Consider the following 15,425-nt stretch of genomic DNA (forward strand, 5'->3'; position numbering starts at 1 on the left):
GATCCCCTGGAGAAGGCAATGGCTACCCACTTCAGTATTCTCGCCAGAAGAATTCCATGGAGAGAGCCTGGTGGGCAACAGTCCATGGGGTCCCAAAAGAGTCAGACACAACTCAGCAACTAACATTGTAAGTATGATTTTACATTTGATCCAGTGAATTTTTCTGCGGAACTATTTTTACAATTTCTGAGATTATTCTAAGATTCACATTGGTCTCTCAATAACAACCTGTCCTGAACACACACTGAGGATCCCAACAAAATAACCCATCAGGGGCTGACTGGCGACAGGAAAACAGTTGAGATGCCGCGTTAGGGAACTTTCTGTTAATAAACCTTGAAATTTTTACACATTTAATAAAACAGAAAGAACATATTTCTAGGTTTTTTTTTAAAAACTAAACTACAAGAAAAACCAGATATCTCATAGTAAAATGCTGTCAGCATCATATAAAATTTTTAGAAATCTATGCCCTATGTGCTTTAGTCCCTTCAGTCAGGTCCAGCTCTTTGCAATCCTATGGACTGTATCCCGCCAGGCTCCTCTGTCCATGGGATTCTCCAGGCAAGAATACTGGAGTGGGTGGCTGTGCCCTTTTCCAGGGGATCTTCCCAACCCAGGGAATCTTCCTGACACAGGGATCGAACCCATGTCTCATGTCTCCTGCATTGGCAAGCGGGACCTTTACCACCTGGGATGCCCAAAAGTGCTCTGTGCATCATATAAAATTTTTAGAAATCTACAATTGCATATAAATTGTAAATTAATTCTTACATACTCTAAGCTAACTGTGAGAGAAACTGAAAGTTTGTTTAAAATTCCCGAATAAAAAGCAGTATTCACAAGTTTTCTGTTCTCTAAAAATTCACTTGGTCAAATCATCCCTATAATTATCTCCAAAAGCATTTAATTGGGGCTTACCTATAATGTGATCTTTTAATTGCTGCATATCAGGAGGTATAAAGACTCTTCTAATAAAAACAATCCAATGCAACCCAGTGAAGCCTGAGGAAATGGGAGAAGATAGGAAAGACAGGTACCTCGTAGTTTGAGAGAAAATCTAGTAATTCTGATTGAGATGGGATGTAGAGAACTGGTTTCATCACCCGGCGGACAAACTTCTCAATGTAAACAGCACTCATGGGGCCTTTGTATTCGATTGGTCCAAAACTAGTACCAAAAAAATAAAAATAAAAAATAAAAATACACCATGCATTAAACCTGTAATATATAACTGAATCATCAACACCACAAAATGAAAATGTCCTGCTTTAGGATCCCAACTGGTTCATATGTCAGTAGCCTTCCTTGTCTCAGGAGGGTAATTAAGAGCAAGCATTTTATGTGAGGGGAGGTACAACTGGCCATTACTTTTAATATGAAATTAATTCTGCAAACTTAATTTCAGAGCAAAGTTCATTCTAGTCTCTGAAAAAAAATTAATTCTCACAGTAACATTTCTATAAAAAACACAAAACAGGCAACTCTGAAAACTAACCAAATGCCAAAGGATTGCAGGATCTTTACACAATTCTGCTGCAGGGTGGGGGAGGGGAGGAAGGAGTGGGGAGAAGCAGACTTTCCTTTTCAAGTCACTGTGAAATAAGGAACAAGTTGAGCAGTTGGTCCTTGGCCTACTAAAAAGTAGTCATTAAACATTCTCAGAGGCACTTACACAAAGGATCACTAAATAAACCTTAAACCTACTTATAACTTTATTACAACAAAAAATTTTATGAAGGTATGAAGTTAGGGAATGGTACAAATGATCTTCCCTGCTCTCACAGGCAACTGTGCTTGGGGACACACAGGAATTTTATTTAGTACCGATAAGCAATACTGCCAACACCCAGTTATCCTCCTAAGCTAATCAGAATGCTCACAGGGCTTCCTTCACTCTTGCACAATAGACATTGCTCAAATATAACTGGATGGTATGTGGAGAGGATGGGGGAGTATGGCGAAATTCAGCAAATCTATACCCATTCTTCTCTCTGAATAGAAACTGACACAAAGCTTCCTGTTAATAGCAACAACAGAGCACAAAAAGAACTATATAAATGGGGATCACGGTATTTATATGACGACAGAAATTAACACACATACACATAATGTAACGACATGAACACAACCGTTAGTGTGCACTGCAGAACATGAGAGCAGAGGAGTATCAGCATGAAAGAGGTAAAAAGAGCATTCTACACACACAGCAGAGACACTGGGTCAGCGACTCTATCGACTCAAGTCCTGCTACAATTCATTTGCTAACTAATTTGTTTTTAAATTACTACCACCACCAACCTCATCATCCACCACCAATTTTTAATTTAAAGGAAGAAATCAAAAAAATCATCTGATAACTTATTTTGCTTAGCAGAAAGTGGGCAAGGGACCTGGAAACCTCATCTATTGAAGCAAACAGGCTCTACTGAGGTTCCCAGGTACTGTTACGAGGGTCTCAGGGACTTGGAAACCTCATCTATTGAAACACACAGGCCCTGCTGAGGTTCCCAGGTACTGTTACGAGGGTCCCAGGGATCTGGTGTAACGAGAAGACCCCCAGATGCAGGTCTTACAGCACGTTCTGCCAGCACACCATGGCCACTGCTTTCGCACAAGCTGACTAAGGGCAGCTGAATTCTGCACAGAGTGCTTTGGGAAAACTACTTCCTGCTTCAGAGACTTTCGTAAACTGCCTTTGTGACTGGCAATGAAACAAGTCAAAAAATGGAGTCTGCTTTCACAAAACAGGAAAGCCTGTTAATTTCTGTAGGTAGCTACTACTAGTTAAGCTGTTACACAAACAGCACAGAATACAAAAAGGCTACCTTTTGGGTGCCTCGGCCGTAGCACTTTATTTTTGGTACAATGGGAATGGTAGATGTTAAAATGAGTATTAATGGTTCTGAACTGACTTAAACAAGTAAAGATTTAACAGGCCAAGATGAGGGGCAAGCACTTTAAAGTGTATCAGCCTCAGAGTCCTCATCTGTAAAATAAGAGGGCTGGACTAAGTATTTCTGATACTCCTTTCATGTCCTTTCAATCTTTCCATAAAACTAAGAAAACCAATAGCGTAAGACAATGCTGCACACCCACATATCCTGAAATGCCATTTGCACTCAATTCAAGGGAACTCTTATGATTTTAATGTCACATCACGTTAAGTCTACCTCTGGGTAGCAGGCTTGGTTACACACAGTTCCAAGTCCTACACTCCCTGCTAGCCATCTGCGCCCTATTTCCAAAAAAAGAAACAGAGATCTCTTCAGGGCAAGCTCATCGCCCATTACACACTACTGAGGTTTAGCACTTTCAAATATTAGTGTAACACCATATACTTACCTTAAAAAAAAGAAGTGACCATCAGAAAGTTACTCAGAGAAACTGTGTTTACACCCAGAGGGAAATTTGAGGGTGGAGATGGGGTAGAAATGTGTGTTTTTGCCCAAATACTATTAAATAGCTCCCGAGAAACACTCTGAGCCACACAAGTTTTATGTTAGAGACACAGGAATGTGCTGGAAGGGGATAGATAATCCACACATGATAGTCTGGTGATATCTGTAATAAATCTCCATTGATTAAGGCCCAAGAATTTTAGAGGGAGGTAATAAAGCCTAAAAAGTAAAGTTCTTATTGGTCAACTCTTCTTAACCCTTCAGTAACAAACTTCAAGCCAACTGCACTGAACAGAGACCAGAATTTCATCTTCTGTCTCCAAAATCCTTCAAGTCAGATTTTAGACCTAACATCCACAGCGGGGTTTCCCAGGTGGCTCAGTGGTAAAGAATTCACCTGCCAATGCAGGAGCCACAGGTTCAATCCCTGGGTTGAGGAAGATCCCCTGGAGGAAATGGCAACTCACCAGTACTTTTGCTAGGATAATCCCATAAACAGAGGAGCCTGGAGGGCAACAGTCCATAGAGTCACAAAGAGTCAGACACAACTGAGCAACTAAACAACCGAGAGCAAGGCCTGGGCAGTTCTCCAAAAGCAAACACCAGCGTTTCTGCAGTAAAACGAGTACAGCGGCACCTGATGTGGTACAAAGACTATAGGTGGCCTCTTGGTACTTTAGGCCAGATGAATGCATCTGGTGACAATGTTCACAGAACTCTTTCAGGTCTTCAAAGCTCTCTGGATTTCAGAATGATAGATTACAGGATTGCAGACTTGTAGTTTTTTCCTTCCCAATTTGAAAAGATGTTAGACATCCTGACTATGCTATGCTGCTAGATAATGGGATAAGGACTTTAGTACATTTTTATTCCACAAAATACTTCTATAATATTTGAAACACACAGCCACACAGTGGAGTAACCAGTACAATTGAAAACAATGCTACTGAATACGTAATGACATGAAAAAATGTTCACAAAAAAATAAAAAGCAGTTGAGGAGATATTACTACTATCAATACATGACCCCATTTTTTAAGTAAAAAATGGGGGGTGTGGATATGTACAGTCACAGGAGGATATAAATCAAAACACAAAGTAATTATGGATGGTTGATAAATCACAGATCCTTTATTTACTTATTTTTGCTTATTTGTTATTTTCTCAATTTTCTACAGTGGATACTTTTAAACAGGATAAAACAAAAATTCACTTTAAAACTGATAAACTGAATTGGATTAGAAACACTATTTGAAAGTTCTTACCTCCGATGATACAGATATATTACAGGAAAATAAAAAAAGTGTTTCTGTTTTCTGCATTTCCCCTGATTCCACCAACAGTTAATTGCGACAAACAACACCTGCAAGTCAAAGAAGGTTTCAAATGACTATAAATAACAACTGAAAAATCACCAAGATTTAAAAAACAAAATTATAGAAATGAAGCAATCCCTCTCTGAAACAGAAAGCATTAAAAAAATCATTTTGGGTGTTCAAAGAAGGGCATCATTTACCCTGACAAGGACAAAGGAAGACTCTAGTCCACAATGTCCAGCTGGGACTCTGAATATTTTGCAGTCTGGGCCAAGAGGAAAATGAATTGCTTCAAATCCTGAAGCGAATGACACCAAAAAACTTTTTCTAAGCATGATTATACTAAAACTTACCAGTAGGATATGTCTTTTGATAGTCAAACTGAGCATCTGAGAATAAAAACAATCTTACCTAGAGTTGACATACCAAAAATTTCAAAGGACCGTTTTTAATAATGATATTAAAAACTAATAAAGATAATAGATGACTAGAACTATAGTCTAAAATGAACTATCAGGGAGCAAAAATATGGATTAAAAATGTATTCATAGGCAGATGCTGAAGTATTTAAAGAGACGTATCTCAGTGCCTGAAATTTACTTTGAACTGTACCCAAAATGGGATGGATTAATAGTTAGACTGGAGCAGAGTTTCTCCCCTTTGTTACTACCAACATTTTGGGCATGAGGTGATACAGGTTTTTTGCTGCTGTTTTATTTGTTTTTGCTGGAGGCAGGGGAGGGAAGGGCACACAGTGGATGTCAGATGCTGTGGGATCCCTGGCCTCCCCTCTCGAGTAGTGACAACCCAAAACCTCTCCAGACAGTCCCAAAAGTCCCCTGAGGACAAAACTACCTCTAGTTGAGAACCACTGATTACATGGATGATAAGATGAACAGATACATGGTAAAACAAGCCTAATAAAATGTTATTAGAAGTTAAGTGGCAGACCCAGCTCACCTTTGCTATTATATGTTTAAAAATCTTTGTAATAAAGTACTGAAAAATATGAAGACTACAAATGAAAAGTCACTTTCAGATGCCTTATACTGACCAGAGAGCAGTACCGCTCAAAATTTAGTGTAAACTCTCAAGAACTCCTTTTATAATCTACCTATACTTTATAACAATACCTTTACTAAGGCTGACACCTCAAAAATAGGGCACAATCTATCACATTTGCTAATTTTATTAAGTAATGTGGCTCCAGAAATTTTTGCCTGTTTCCAAAAATAAACCCACTCCTTTTCCTTACTGAGAACATAGAACAATAAGCTCTCAATTTAGAAGGAGCCGAAAAATTTTTCTGAAAGAAAGCAGAGCCCACCAGGTGTGGATGGCCTGTAACCTCCACCACTTGTCCTGTGACCTTTAACAAACTGTTCTGCCCTCTAAACCCCAGGTCGTGCTTCAGGGTGCCAGCACCAGCTCCTGGGCTGTCCTAAGGAGCAGGCGCCTGCACACCAGCTCGTGGGGCTGTTCTAAGGAGCAGGCGCCTGCACACCAGCTTGTGGGCTGTTCTAAGGAGCAGGAGCCTGCACACCAGCTCATGGGGCTGTCCTAAGGAGCAGGCGCCTGCACACCAGCTCCATCCCCACAGTCACTGAAGGGCATGTTCCTTAGGCGGGCAGTAATATAACAAGGAGTTGACACTTACCCTACAATACAACAGACTCTCACATTTCCCCCACAAGTGCTCTAAATGAGGAATGACTGACAAAGGGGTGACTTCCTTTAAGCTTGCCTCCCAGAGCTCCCTTAGGGTTGTTTTCTTCCCACAAGAGCCCCCAGCTTACTATCAGCCATTCTTAAGGGGAGTTGCGGGGGGCAGGGGGTGGGGGGGAGACAAGGAATAGATTGATTCCATGGGTCCAAAGCTGAAACACAAAATCACAACTCCCTGAGAATCAATGCTATCAATACAAAAATCAATGTATTTATACAGTACTTAGCATCACGATCAGAGGTATAACATAATTAAAAAGGTTCTGCTAGGCTGGGCAGGAAGTCTAGCCGCCATTTATAACACTGTTTTCAAGAAAATCCAACTGAGAGTTCCAAAGGAACTTCTGAAACTCAACTGTGCCCCAAGTTACCCCAGATCAGTGGGTTTTGACAGCAGCCTCTTAGAAACCTGTGGGATGCTTTTTGGCCGACTACATTGGTTGGCGGGTGCTAGAGGGCACTGGTGGGCGGGGGCCATGGCATCGACATCCTGCAGTGCTTCAAGCCACTCTGCACATGGAATGATCCTCCATACCACCCAGAGCAGTTTTAAACGTCGTGCCAAACACTGATGTAGAGGGAAACCTGTTTATTAGTGTTCAACTCAGAACTCGACTCCATTTTATATATGTCAATCCAAAGCATGGGTTCTACGTTCACTGAATTTCTCAAGAAGGCAACTTCTGTTTAATTGAGGGCAGAAAGGACTTTTTGGTTGGCCCAGAGCTGTTCACCATTTAGAAAAATCAAGTCACTGACAGCAATGCCCTCGTGGCCCCTGTGTGGCCAACACATCCTACTTTATGGGGCTGCATTTCTAACTGTTCCTGCATTTATAACTCATAGTGGTTCTACATAAAGGTACAGGGATCTAACTTACCCCAGCACTTACATACTAAAACACATGTTTAATTATATACCACTTTTCTTTTTCCCCTTATCTTTATGTTACAATTAGTGTATTAGATTGGCTACATTGAAACTATATGTATAGGGAAGTTTTATCATCTATGAATACCTTCTGAGGACAGAAAAAGGGACATAAAAAAATACTTGTCTTATAAAGGTCAACTGGGATCCACTGGATTGAAAACCACTGTCAGACAGAAGGCCTATATATCAACTGTCTATATATTCCTCTTACCAAGCGTGAAGGTGGCGTTCATTAAATATTTGTTGAATGTAGCTATGGTCTAGGTATTTGAAAGGTCTGCCTAGTTGAACTGTAATCATGACACATAAATTTCTCTTAGGTAAAATAACTAACCAGCAAATATCAACAGTATATTCAATGAGGACTTTCAGTCTCCCCACTGAAACCAGACAGCCTGGCACCCTGAGATGAGCACTGGCCTCATCACGAGCAAACGTGGCATCTCCTCCCGCTCCTGCCTCTAACCAACTATGACAACCACAATCAGAAAGCCTCTGCTCACAGGGGCTTTACGATTTAGGCTCGAAATAAGGCTCCTGGCCTTCACCCTGGCAAAATCAGCCATCTGGGAAAGGTATCTCTGTGGGCAGAACCTGCCGTGCACCTGGACTGCCAGTCATCTGATGGTCAGGTTAAATGTCCACCTTACCTGGTCTGAAAGCCGACTCGCTGCTTGTTCAATTTCAGCCCTGGCGGCGATGGACTGGCCACACCACGGAGCATAGAAGAACAGCAGCACCACCTCCGAATCCCGGCGAATGTGCTCTGCGTAGTCCAGCTGCCCCTGGAAGAGGTCGAGAACCGGAGACCTCGAGGAGAAAAAGCTGACAGGTGGCTTTGCTGGAATTATCACATCTTTTGCTCGACTAAAAAAAGAGCAAAGATACGATTATTTAGTTTATCTTCTTCTTAACAACAGCTCTGTGTAGAAAGAGAACAAAGGCTAAAAGAAAAGTCTTCTCTTAAATAAGGAAAGGGACTTCCCCAAACACTGGACTGGAGGATAAAAGCAGTACTTTGTGCTAAGCGCAGGCAAGATTTGACTGAGAGAATGCAAGACTCAAATGACATGTCAAAAACATTCTCTAACACTGTCTGCCCCGGGTGTGGGGTGGGAGGGCAGTAGAGAGCAGATGAGAAGAATGTCTTTGAATAATCCAGACTCCTGCCTCCCCCACCCAAAAGACTCCATCCTTATCTCTCTGCAGCCTTGCTATCCACAAAAGCCACTGACGTCCAGGGTTTCACAGCCACCAGTGAGTTTGCTCAGAATCAAGAGGAGGGAGCATATGCGGCACCACTAACAGGCATGGGAAATGCTTACAGTCCACTCACATTAAGTTCATTAGCTGCAGTTGGCCTGTACTTAGGACACTCAGGTAAAAGTAATAATAATGTAGATGTCTCCATTTGTATGTATGTGCCATGATCCAAAGGTTAATAAAGATGAATAGCAAAGCAACTGCCCATCTAACTGGAAAACAGGTTTCCTAAGCATGTACTTAAGATTCACAGAAGGTCAGGGGAAGAAAGAAAATACAGCTAAACAAGTGGCTAGAGCCAAGACAACAAGGCCTGGGCTGAAGCAGCGTCCCACCAGGCCAACGGGCCCCACCGAACACTCCTGAGCTGTCCACACATCTGGATTAAAACAGTAGAAAACCACTAGAGCAGCTCAGCTAAGAAAGGAAGAGAGGAAACAAAAATGGAACCCTACGAAAATTCAACGAACCGAAAACAGGGAATTTCCTAGATGTTCGGTGGTTGACACTCCATGCTTTCAAACTGCAGAGGGCCTGGGTTAGGTCCCTGGGTGGGAAACTGAGATTCCTGCAGACCATGTGGTACCAGGTGGGGGGTGGGGGGAGGTAGGCAGGAAGGTGAGCAGAAAAAAGACCAAGAGAGGAAGAAAAACCAGAAAATATAAACAGAAAACAAACAGCCAGGTGGTAAACACAAACCCAACCACATCAACAATTACATTAAATATAAAAGGACTAAACCACCCAATTAAGAGGAAGAGATTGCCAGGCTGGATAATGAAGCAAAACCCAACCATATGCTCTCTAAAAGCATTTAAACAAAAAGATATAGACAGCATGAAGCCACAGGGGTGGGAGAAGATAAAACACATACATAGTAAGCACAAAAAAGCTGTAATAAATCATTAGGTGAAAGGATAAATAAACTAATTTAATTGTGTGTTCTTACAATTAAACGTTACTCAGTAATTAAAAAAAAACAAACCGATACATACTATAACTGGGTAAGTTTCAAGATACACTGAAAGAAGTCAGACACTAAAGAATACATATAATATGAATGCATTGACACGAAATTCCATAACAGGTAAAACTAATCTATAATGAAATAAACCACATCAACACTGGTCTGGAGTTGGGAGCAGAGCAAGGAAGACAGACTGCAGAGGGCACTGGGAAAGTTTCTGGGGACAAGGAATTAAGAGGATGGAGGTGGTTACACTGGCCAAAAGCCATGGACCTACGTATGTAAAATGTGTGAATTTTACCGAATGTAAATTATAGTACAATGGCATTGATGAGAAACAAGCTTGGCTGATGGTCACCTCCTTGGTGAGGACTGCTCCGATGATTCTCTCAATTTTTTTTTCTCTCAGAATCCTATTAGTTGCTTTCAACAGCCCTCACCATAATCTGTGACTTACTTATTTACCTGTTTATTAACTCCATAAGGGTAAGGACCCTGGCTCTTTTTTTCACTGATAAATCCTCACTGTTTAGCAGCTCCCAGGACTGCAAAGATCAGTAATCTGTTAAATGAACAAACCTACCCTACTCACCTCATTTGAATATATGTGAGAGCAAATTAAACATAAATCCATACATATATTATTAATCTGAATCAAAAATGTCAGAAAGTACACTTACATTACAAAGAATGATTCAAAGGACCATTTTATTCTGTTCTAACTTTATATGTGTTCAAATGAACTTGATCATCTGGTCTCTCAGTACAAGCAAAGTAGCAAGAAGCAGGAACAGGTAGGAACATGCTGCCAGCTCTGAGTTATGCAGCAGACAGACAGATACTTAGAACCAAAAAAGAAATCAGACATCTGGATTGCTTCCATGTCCTGGTGGTGGTTTAGTCGCTAAGTCGAGTCTGACTCTTGCGATTCTATGGACTGTAGCCTGCCAGGCTCCTCTGTCCATGAGATTCTCCAGGCAAGAATACCGAAGTGGGTAGCCATTTCCTTCTCCAGGGGATCTTCCCAGCCCAGGAATCAAACCTGGGCCTCCTGCCCTTCAGGCAGATTCTTTACCAGCTGAGTTATGAGAAGCCCCTCCATGTCCTAGATATTGTAAATAGTGCTGCAATGAACACTGGGATACATGTGTCTTTTTCAGCTATGGTCTCTCAAGGGTAGATGCCCAGTAATGGGACACAGAAGCAACCTAGATGTCCACTGAAGGATGCATGGGTAAAGAAGTTATAGTATAATACAATGGAATATTATTCAGCGATAAAAAGGAATGCATTTGAGTCAGTTCTAATGAGGTGGATGAACCTAGAGCCTATAATACAGAGTGAAGTCAAGTCAGAAAGAGAGAAACAAATACTATATATTAACACATACATATGGAATCTAGAAAGATGGTACTAATGAACCTGTTTGCAAGACAGCAATGGAGACACCAAACATAGAGACCAGACTTGTGAACACAGTGGGGGAAAGAGAGGGTGAGATGACTTGAGAGAGTAGCCCTGAAACCTATATTACTGTATGTAAAACAGACAGCCAGTGTGAATCTGCTGTGTGACGCAGGGAGCTCAACCCAGGGCTCTGTGACAACCTAGAGGGGTGAGGTGGGTGGGAAGTGGGAGGGAGGTTGCGGAGGGAGGGGACACGTGTATACCTGTGGCTGATTCATGCTGATGTACGGCAGAAACCAATAAAATACTGTACAGCAATCATCCTTCGATTACAAATACATAAACTTAAAAAAAAAAGAAATCCTACAAATACCCAAGGCCAAAGCTACTCTTAGGAGCCTTGGGTCACTTAGTTTAAGGAAAAGAGTACAAACCCTTCTCTACATCTAGAAGGTGTCAGCTTCCCGAATTAAGACAGTTTTAAATATATTGCTTCCTCATTTTAACCAAAAATTATTAACATCATAAAGTTAAAAAGTCAGAGCAAATCTCCTATTTAGGCACTCATGCTAATATTTTAACTCTGCAATCAGGGAGCTTTGTCTAAGTAAAACATCTTCATAACCCCAAAAACTCGGTCACTTACACAGTAATTAAAAAAAAAAAGTTCACTGAGCAAATATTTCTGGGCTTCAGGCACTGCTGTCTTGGAACTAAGGCTATAGGAGCAGCAACCTGTTCTCAAGGGGCTTCCTTTCTCAGGCAAGAAGACATGCAAACAAGCAAACCTGTAAACAGACATAAAACCATACAAAATGATCATGCTCGCTGGAGAATTCAACACGGAGATGCACCAGAAGCTCCTCCATGGGGTGGTGCTCAGGGTGGTGTCTTTTAAGCTGAGATGTGACAGGAAGGCAGTCACCCAGAGGGAAGGCCCTGAGGCAAGCTGACACATTCTCAGCAAGTCCAAAAGTCTTTGGAGGTATTATTTTTCTACTCTTCAAATTTGGTGGTCAGAGTTAATTACGCAAACAGAGGGAAAATGCAGGTCTGTGACAAATCAAACAAAGGACAATCATCAACCTAGTACTGTTGATGAGCCAGCTCCTCAAGTAAACGAGCCAGACAAGGCCGTGGCCCGTCAAAAAGCAAACATTAACCAGGTCAGAGAAACCCATAATGCCTCTGCCCCAACAGAAGCATTCATGAGTTGCCATTTAACTCCTAAATTTGCTACTGTTTTTGAGAAACTATAGGAGATGAAAGATTTCCTGCAGCTTTGAAGCCAAAGTCTCAGGTACCAAAATACTCAAAGAGCTGGTTGCAAACAAGGAAGTGCTGTCGCAACTCCCAATTTTTATATGAGAATCACGCTCTATGCCTCCGTCCAAAAAGGATCTGAGGCAGCTTTGAGCTTACAAAACAAAATAAAGGAAAATGAATATATACACATAGAAAGATAATGGGGGACAAGGAAGCCTGGTGTGCTGCAGTCCATGGGGTCCCAAAAAGTCAGAGATGACTGAGAAACTGAACAACAGAGATAACAGAGACAGACACCCAAAGACATACTTATAACTTTCCCCCACAAAAACACACCCACAATGCAGGGTAAAAGGGAAGGATGAAGTCATGGACATTCAACGCATACAAAGGCAGCTAGGACAGAGATTCAGTTCAGTTCAGTCCAGTCCAGTCACTCAGTTGTGTCTGACTCTTTGCGACCCCATGAACCACAGCACACTAGCCCTCCCTGTCCATCACCAACTCCCAGAGTCCACCCAAACCCATGTCCATCGAGTCAGCGATGCCATCCAACCATCTCGCCCTCTGTCGTCCCCTTCTCCTCTTGCCCTCAATCTTTCCCAGCATCAGGGTCTTCTCCAATGAGTCAGCCCTTCACACCAGGTGGCCCAAGTATTGGAGTTTCAGCTTTAGTCCTATGAATGAATATTCAGGGTTGATTTCCTTTAGGATGGACTGGTTGGATCTCCTTGCAGTCCAAGGGACTCTCAAGAGTCTTCTCCAAAACCACAGTTCAAAAGCATCAATTCTTCACTGCTCAGCTTTCTTTATAGTCCAACTCTCACAACCATACATGACCACTGGAAAAACCATAGCCTTGACTAGGAAGACCTTTGTTGGCAAAGTAATGTCTCTGCTTTTCAATATGCTGTTTAGGTTGGTCATAACTTTCCTTCCAAGGAGTAAGCATCTTTTAATTTCATGGCTGCAGTCACCATCTGCAGTGATTTTGCGGCCCAGAAAAATAAAGTCAGGTACTGCTTCCACTGTGTTTCCACAGGACAGAGATTAAGTGCTCAGAAATACACAACTAATTATTAATAGTGTTTCAACCCCAAATCAACCTTTTTTCTTTTTTAAAAAATAAGCAATAAGACACTAACGGGGGTTGTCTTATTTCAGGTCTGGAGCTATTAATAAAAAATAACTTAAGCAAAATCGGAAAAAAGCAGCAGAAATGTCAGAGTCAGTTGTAGAACAATAAAGTAGTATCATGACACCATTCAATCAAAGGAGATTATAAAAAAATCAGTTTGAGTCTATTAAAAGACTGTGAAATTTGTGGCACAGAAAGAAGCTGGACAGGCAAACAGGCTGTTCATTGGCTCATTCTCCTCGCCTGAAGCAGGTGGGATCTCGCTCAGCATGCTCCATTAACTGGATTTATACTTCTTCCTGAAATCTCAAAGGACTTTCCTATCTACTAAGTCTTGTTCTCTCAGAGAAAACACTACATTTTATTGCTATAAATGGACAAACTGATGCAACTAAGCTCTCTACCCTTGGAGGAGAGAGAACCTCTCTTTCTAATCTGAACTCGAATACCACATTGCCATATTCTACCTTGTAAAATACTTTGTGTAATTCCCTTGTGCAGGACGTGACACAGAACACAGTTAAGAGCCTAGTTTCTGACAATAAAGGATTCAAATTCCAGCTCAGCCACTCACTAGGTGCAAGTGAACTGGGGCAAGTTTTGCAACATGGCCAAAGCTCCACTCCTTCCTGTGTAAACTGGAAGGGTAAGAATATGTGTGTGTGTGTGTGTGTATATGTGCACGCGCGCGCACGCCTTTCTCTCCAGACTTGACTGGGTGACTTAAGTGATCCATAACAGACTCTCAGGTCACGTGTTAAATAAATAAATGCATTCATGGAATCTGTAGTTCTCAAACAGGTGACTCTGTTCCTCAGAGGACATCAGGTACCATCTGGAGACATTTCTTATTGTCACACTGTGGGGAGTGGGGGGTAACAGCAGGTAGCAGGTACAGGCTAGGGATGCCGCTGAACATCTCAGAATGCACAGGACAGCCCCCTACCACAAGAATTATCTGAGTCAAAATATCAACAGTACCAAGGCTGAGAAACCCAGCGGGCAGGCTGCACCTGGCACAACGGCAAGTGCTCAATAAGGTTTTTTGTTTGGTTTGGTTTTTATATGACTTTTTTTTAATCAGGGGTATAGTTGTTTTACAGTGCCATGTTAGTTTCTGCTATACAGCAAAGTGGATCAGCTATACATACACTTCCATGTGTGTGTGCACGCACGCTCAGTCGTGTCCGACTCTCTGCAACCCCATGGACTGCAGCCCTCCAGGCTCCTGTCCATAGATTTTCCAGGCAAGAATACTGGAGTGGGTTGCCATTTCCTTCTCCAGGGGATCCTCCTGACCCAGGGATCAAACCCGTATCTCCTGCATCTCTTGCACTGGCAGGTGGAGGCTTTACCACTGAGCCACCTGGGAAGCCCATATGTAGCCACGATCCCCTCTTTTTTGGATTTCCCTTCTATTTAGGTCACCAGAGAGCATTATGTTGAGTTCCCTGTGCTATACAACAGGTTCTCATTATTATCTATTTTATACATATTAGCATACATATGTCAATCCCCATCTCCTAATTCATCAGCGATAATTATTATAATTTCTTCTCTCCACTAAAATCTCCAATCTTTTGACATCTCTTTGACAACAGGGGTCACATATTGTCCTTAACAGACTCCATAAAAATGTTCCAAGTTGAAATCTTCCCAGTGGCCGCTATGCCAGTCAGTGGCACCACAGACTTATAAATAAATTGGAGTCCCAGGAGACACACCGTGGGCACACTACAATACTAAAACACACTAGACACGCTAAAACACAAAGCAAAATTTGTATCTGTGTCCTTTGCCAAAGCAAGACACATTAACTGTCTTTCCCTCCCCCACCCCACCCACTAGCTCCAGCCTGCTCAGGCCTTTCTTCCAGTTTCAGGAAAACACCAGTCCACCAGTCTTCTCCTGCCCCAGGACCTCTGCACCTGCTGTTTGCTCTTCCCTGGACATTTCCCCCCGGATCTCCCCGGTGCTGGCCCCGTCCCCTTCTCGGGTGATTCTCCTAT

At 42.0% G+C, this 15,425-nt stretch overlaps 1 protein-coding gene across 3 annotated transcripts in view; it reads right to left on the reverse strand.

The window, feature by feature from the left end:
- The window catches only part of TXNDC11 (thioredoxin domain containing 11), a 60,656-nt gene that overhangs the window by 44,213 nt on the left and 1,018 nt on the right, over positions 1-15,425 (reverse strand). For 2 of the 3 annotated variants that reach the window (XM_020883808.2, XM_020883809.2), the window contains exons 2-4: positions 8,026-8,242; positions 4,667-4,764; positions 1,041-1,170 (exon numbers count right to left, since the gene is read on the reverse strand). In XM_020883808.2, coding sequence (XP_020739467.2) covers positions 1,041-1,170; positions 4,667-4,764; positions 8,026-8,242 — 445 coding nt within the window. Of the gene's footprint in view, positions 1-1,040; positions 1,171-4,666; positions 4,765-8,025; positions 8,243-15,425 lie in introns of those variants that run through there. The other variant, XM_070460788.1, reaches the window with a different exon arrangement.

This window comes from Odocoileus virginianus, chromosome 33 (assembly GCF_023699985.2).
Source record: "Odocoileus virginianus isolate 20LAN1187 ecotype Illinois chromosome 33, Ovbor_1.2, whole genome shotgun sequence".
NCBI lineage: Eukaryota > Metazoa > Chordata > Mammalia > Artiodactyla > Cervidae > Odocoileus > Odocoileus virginianus.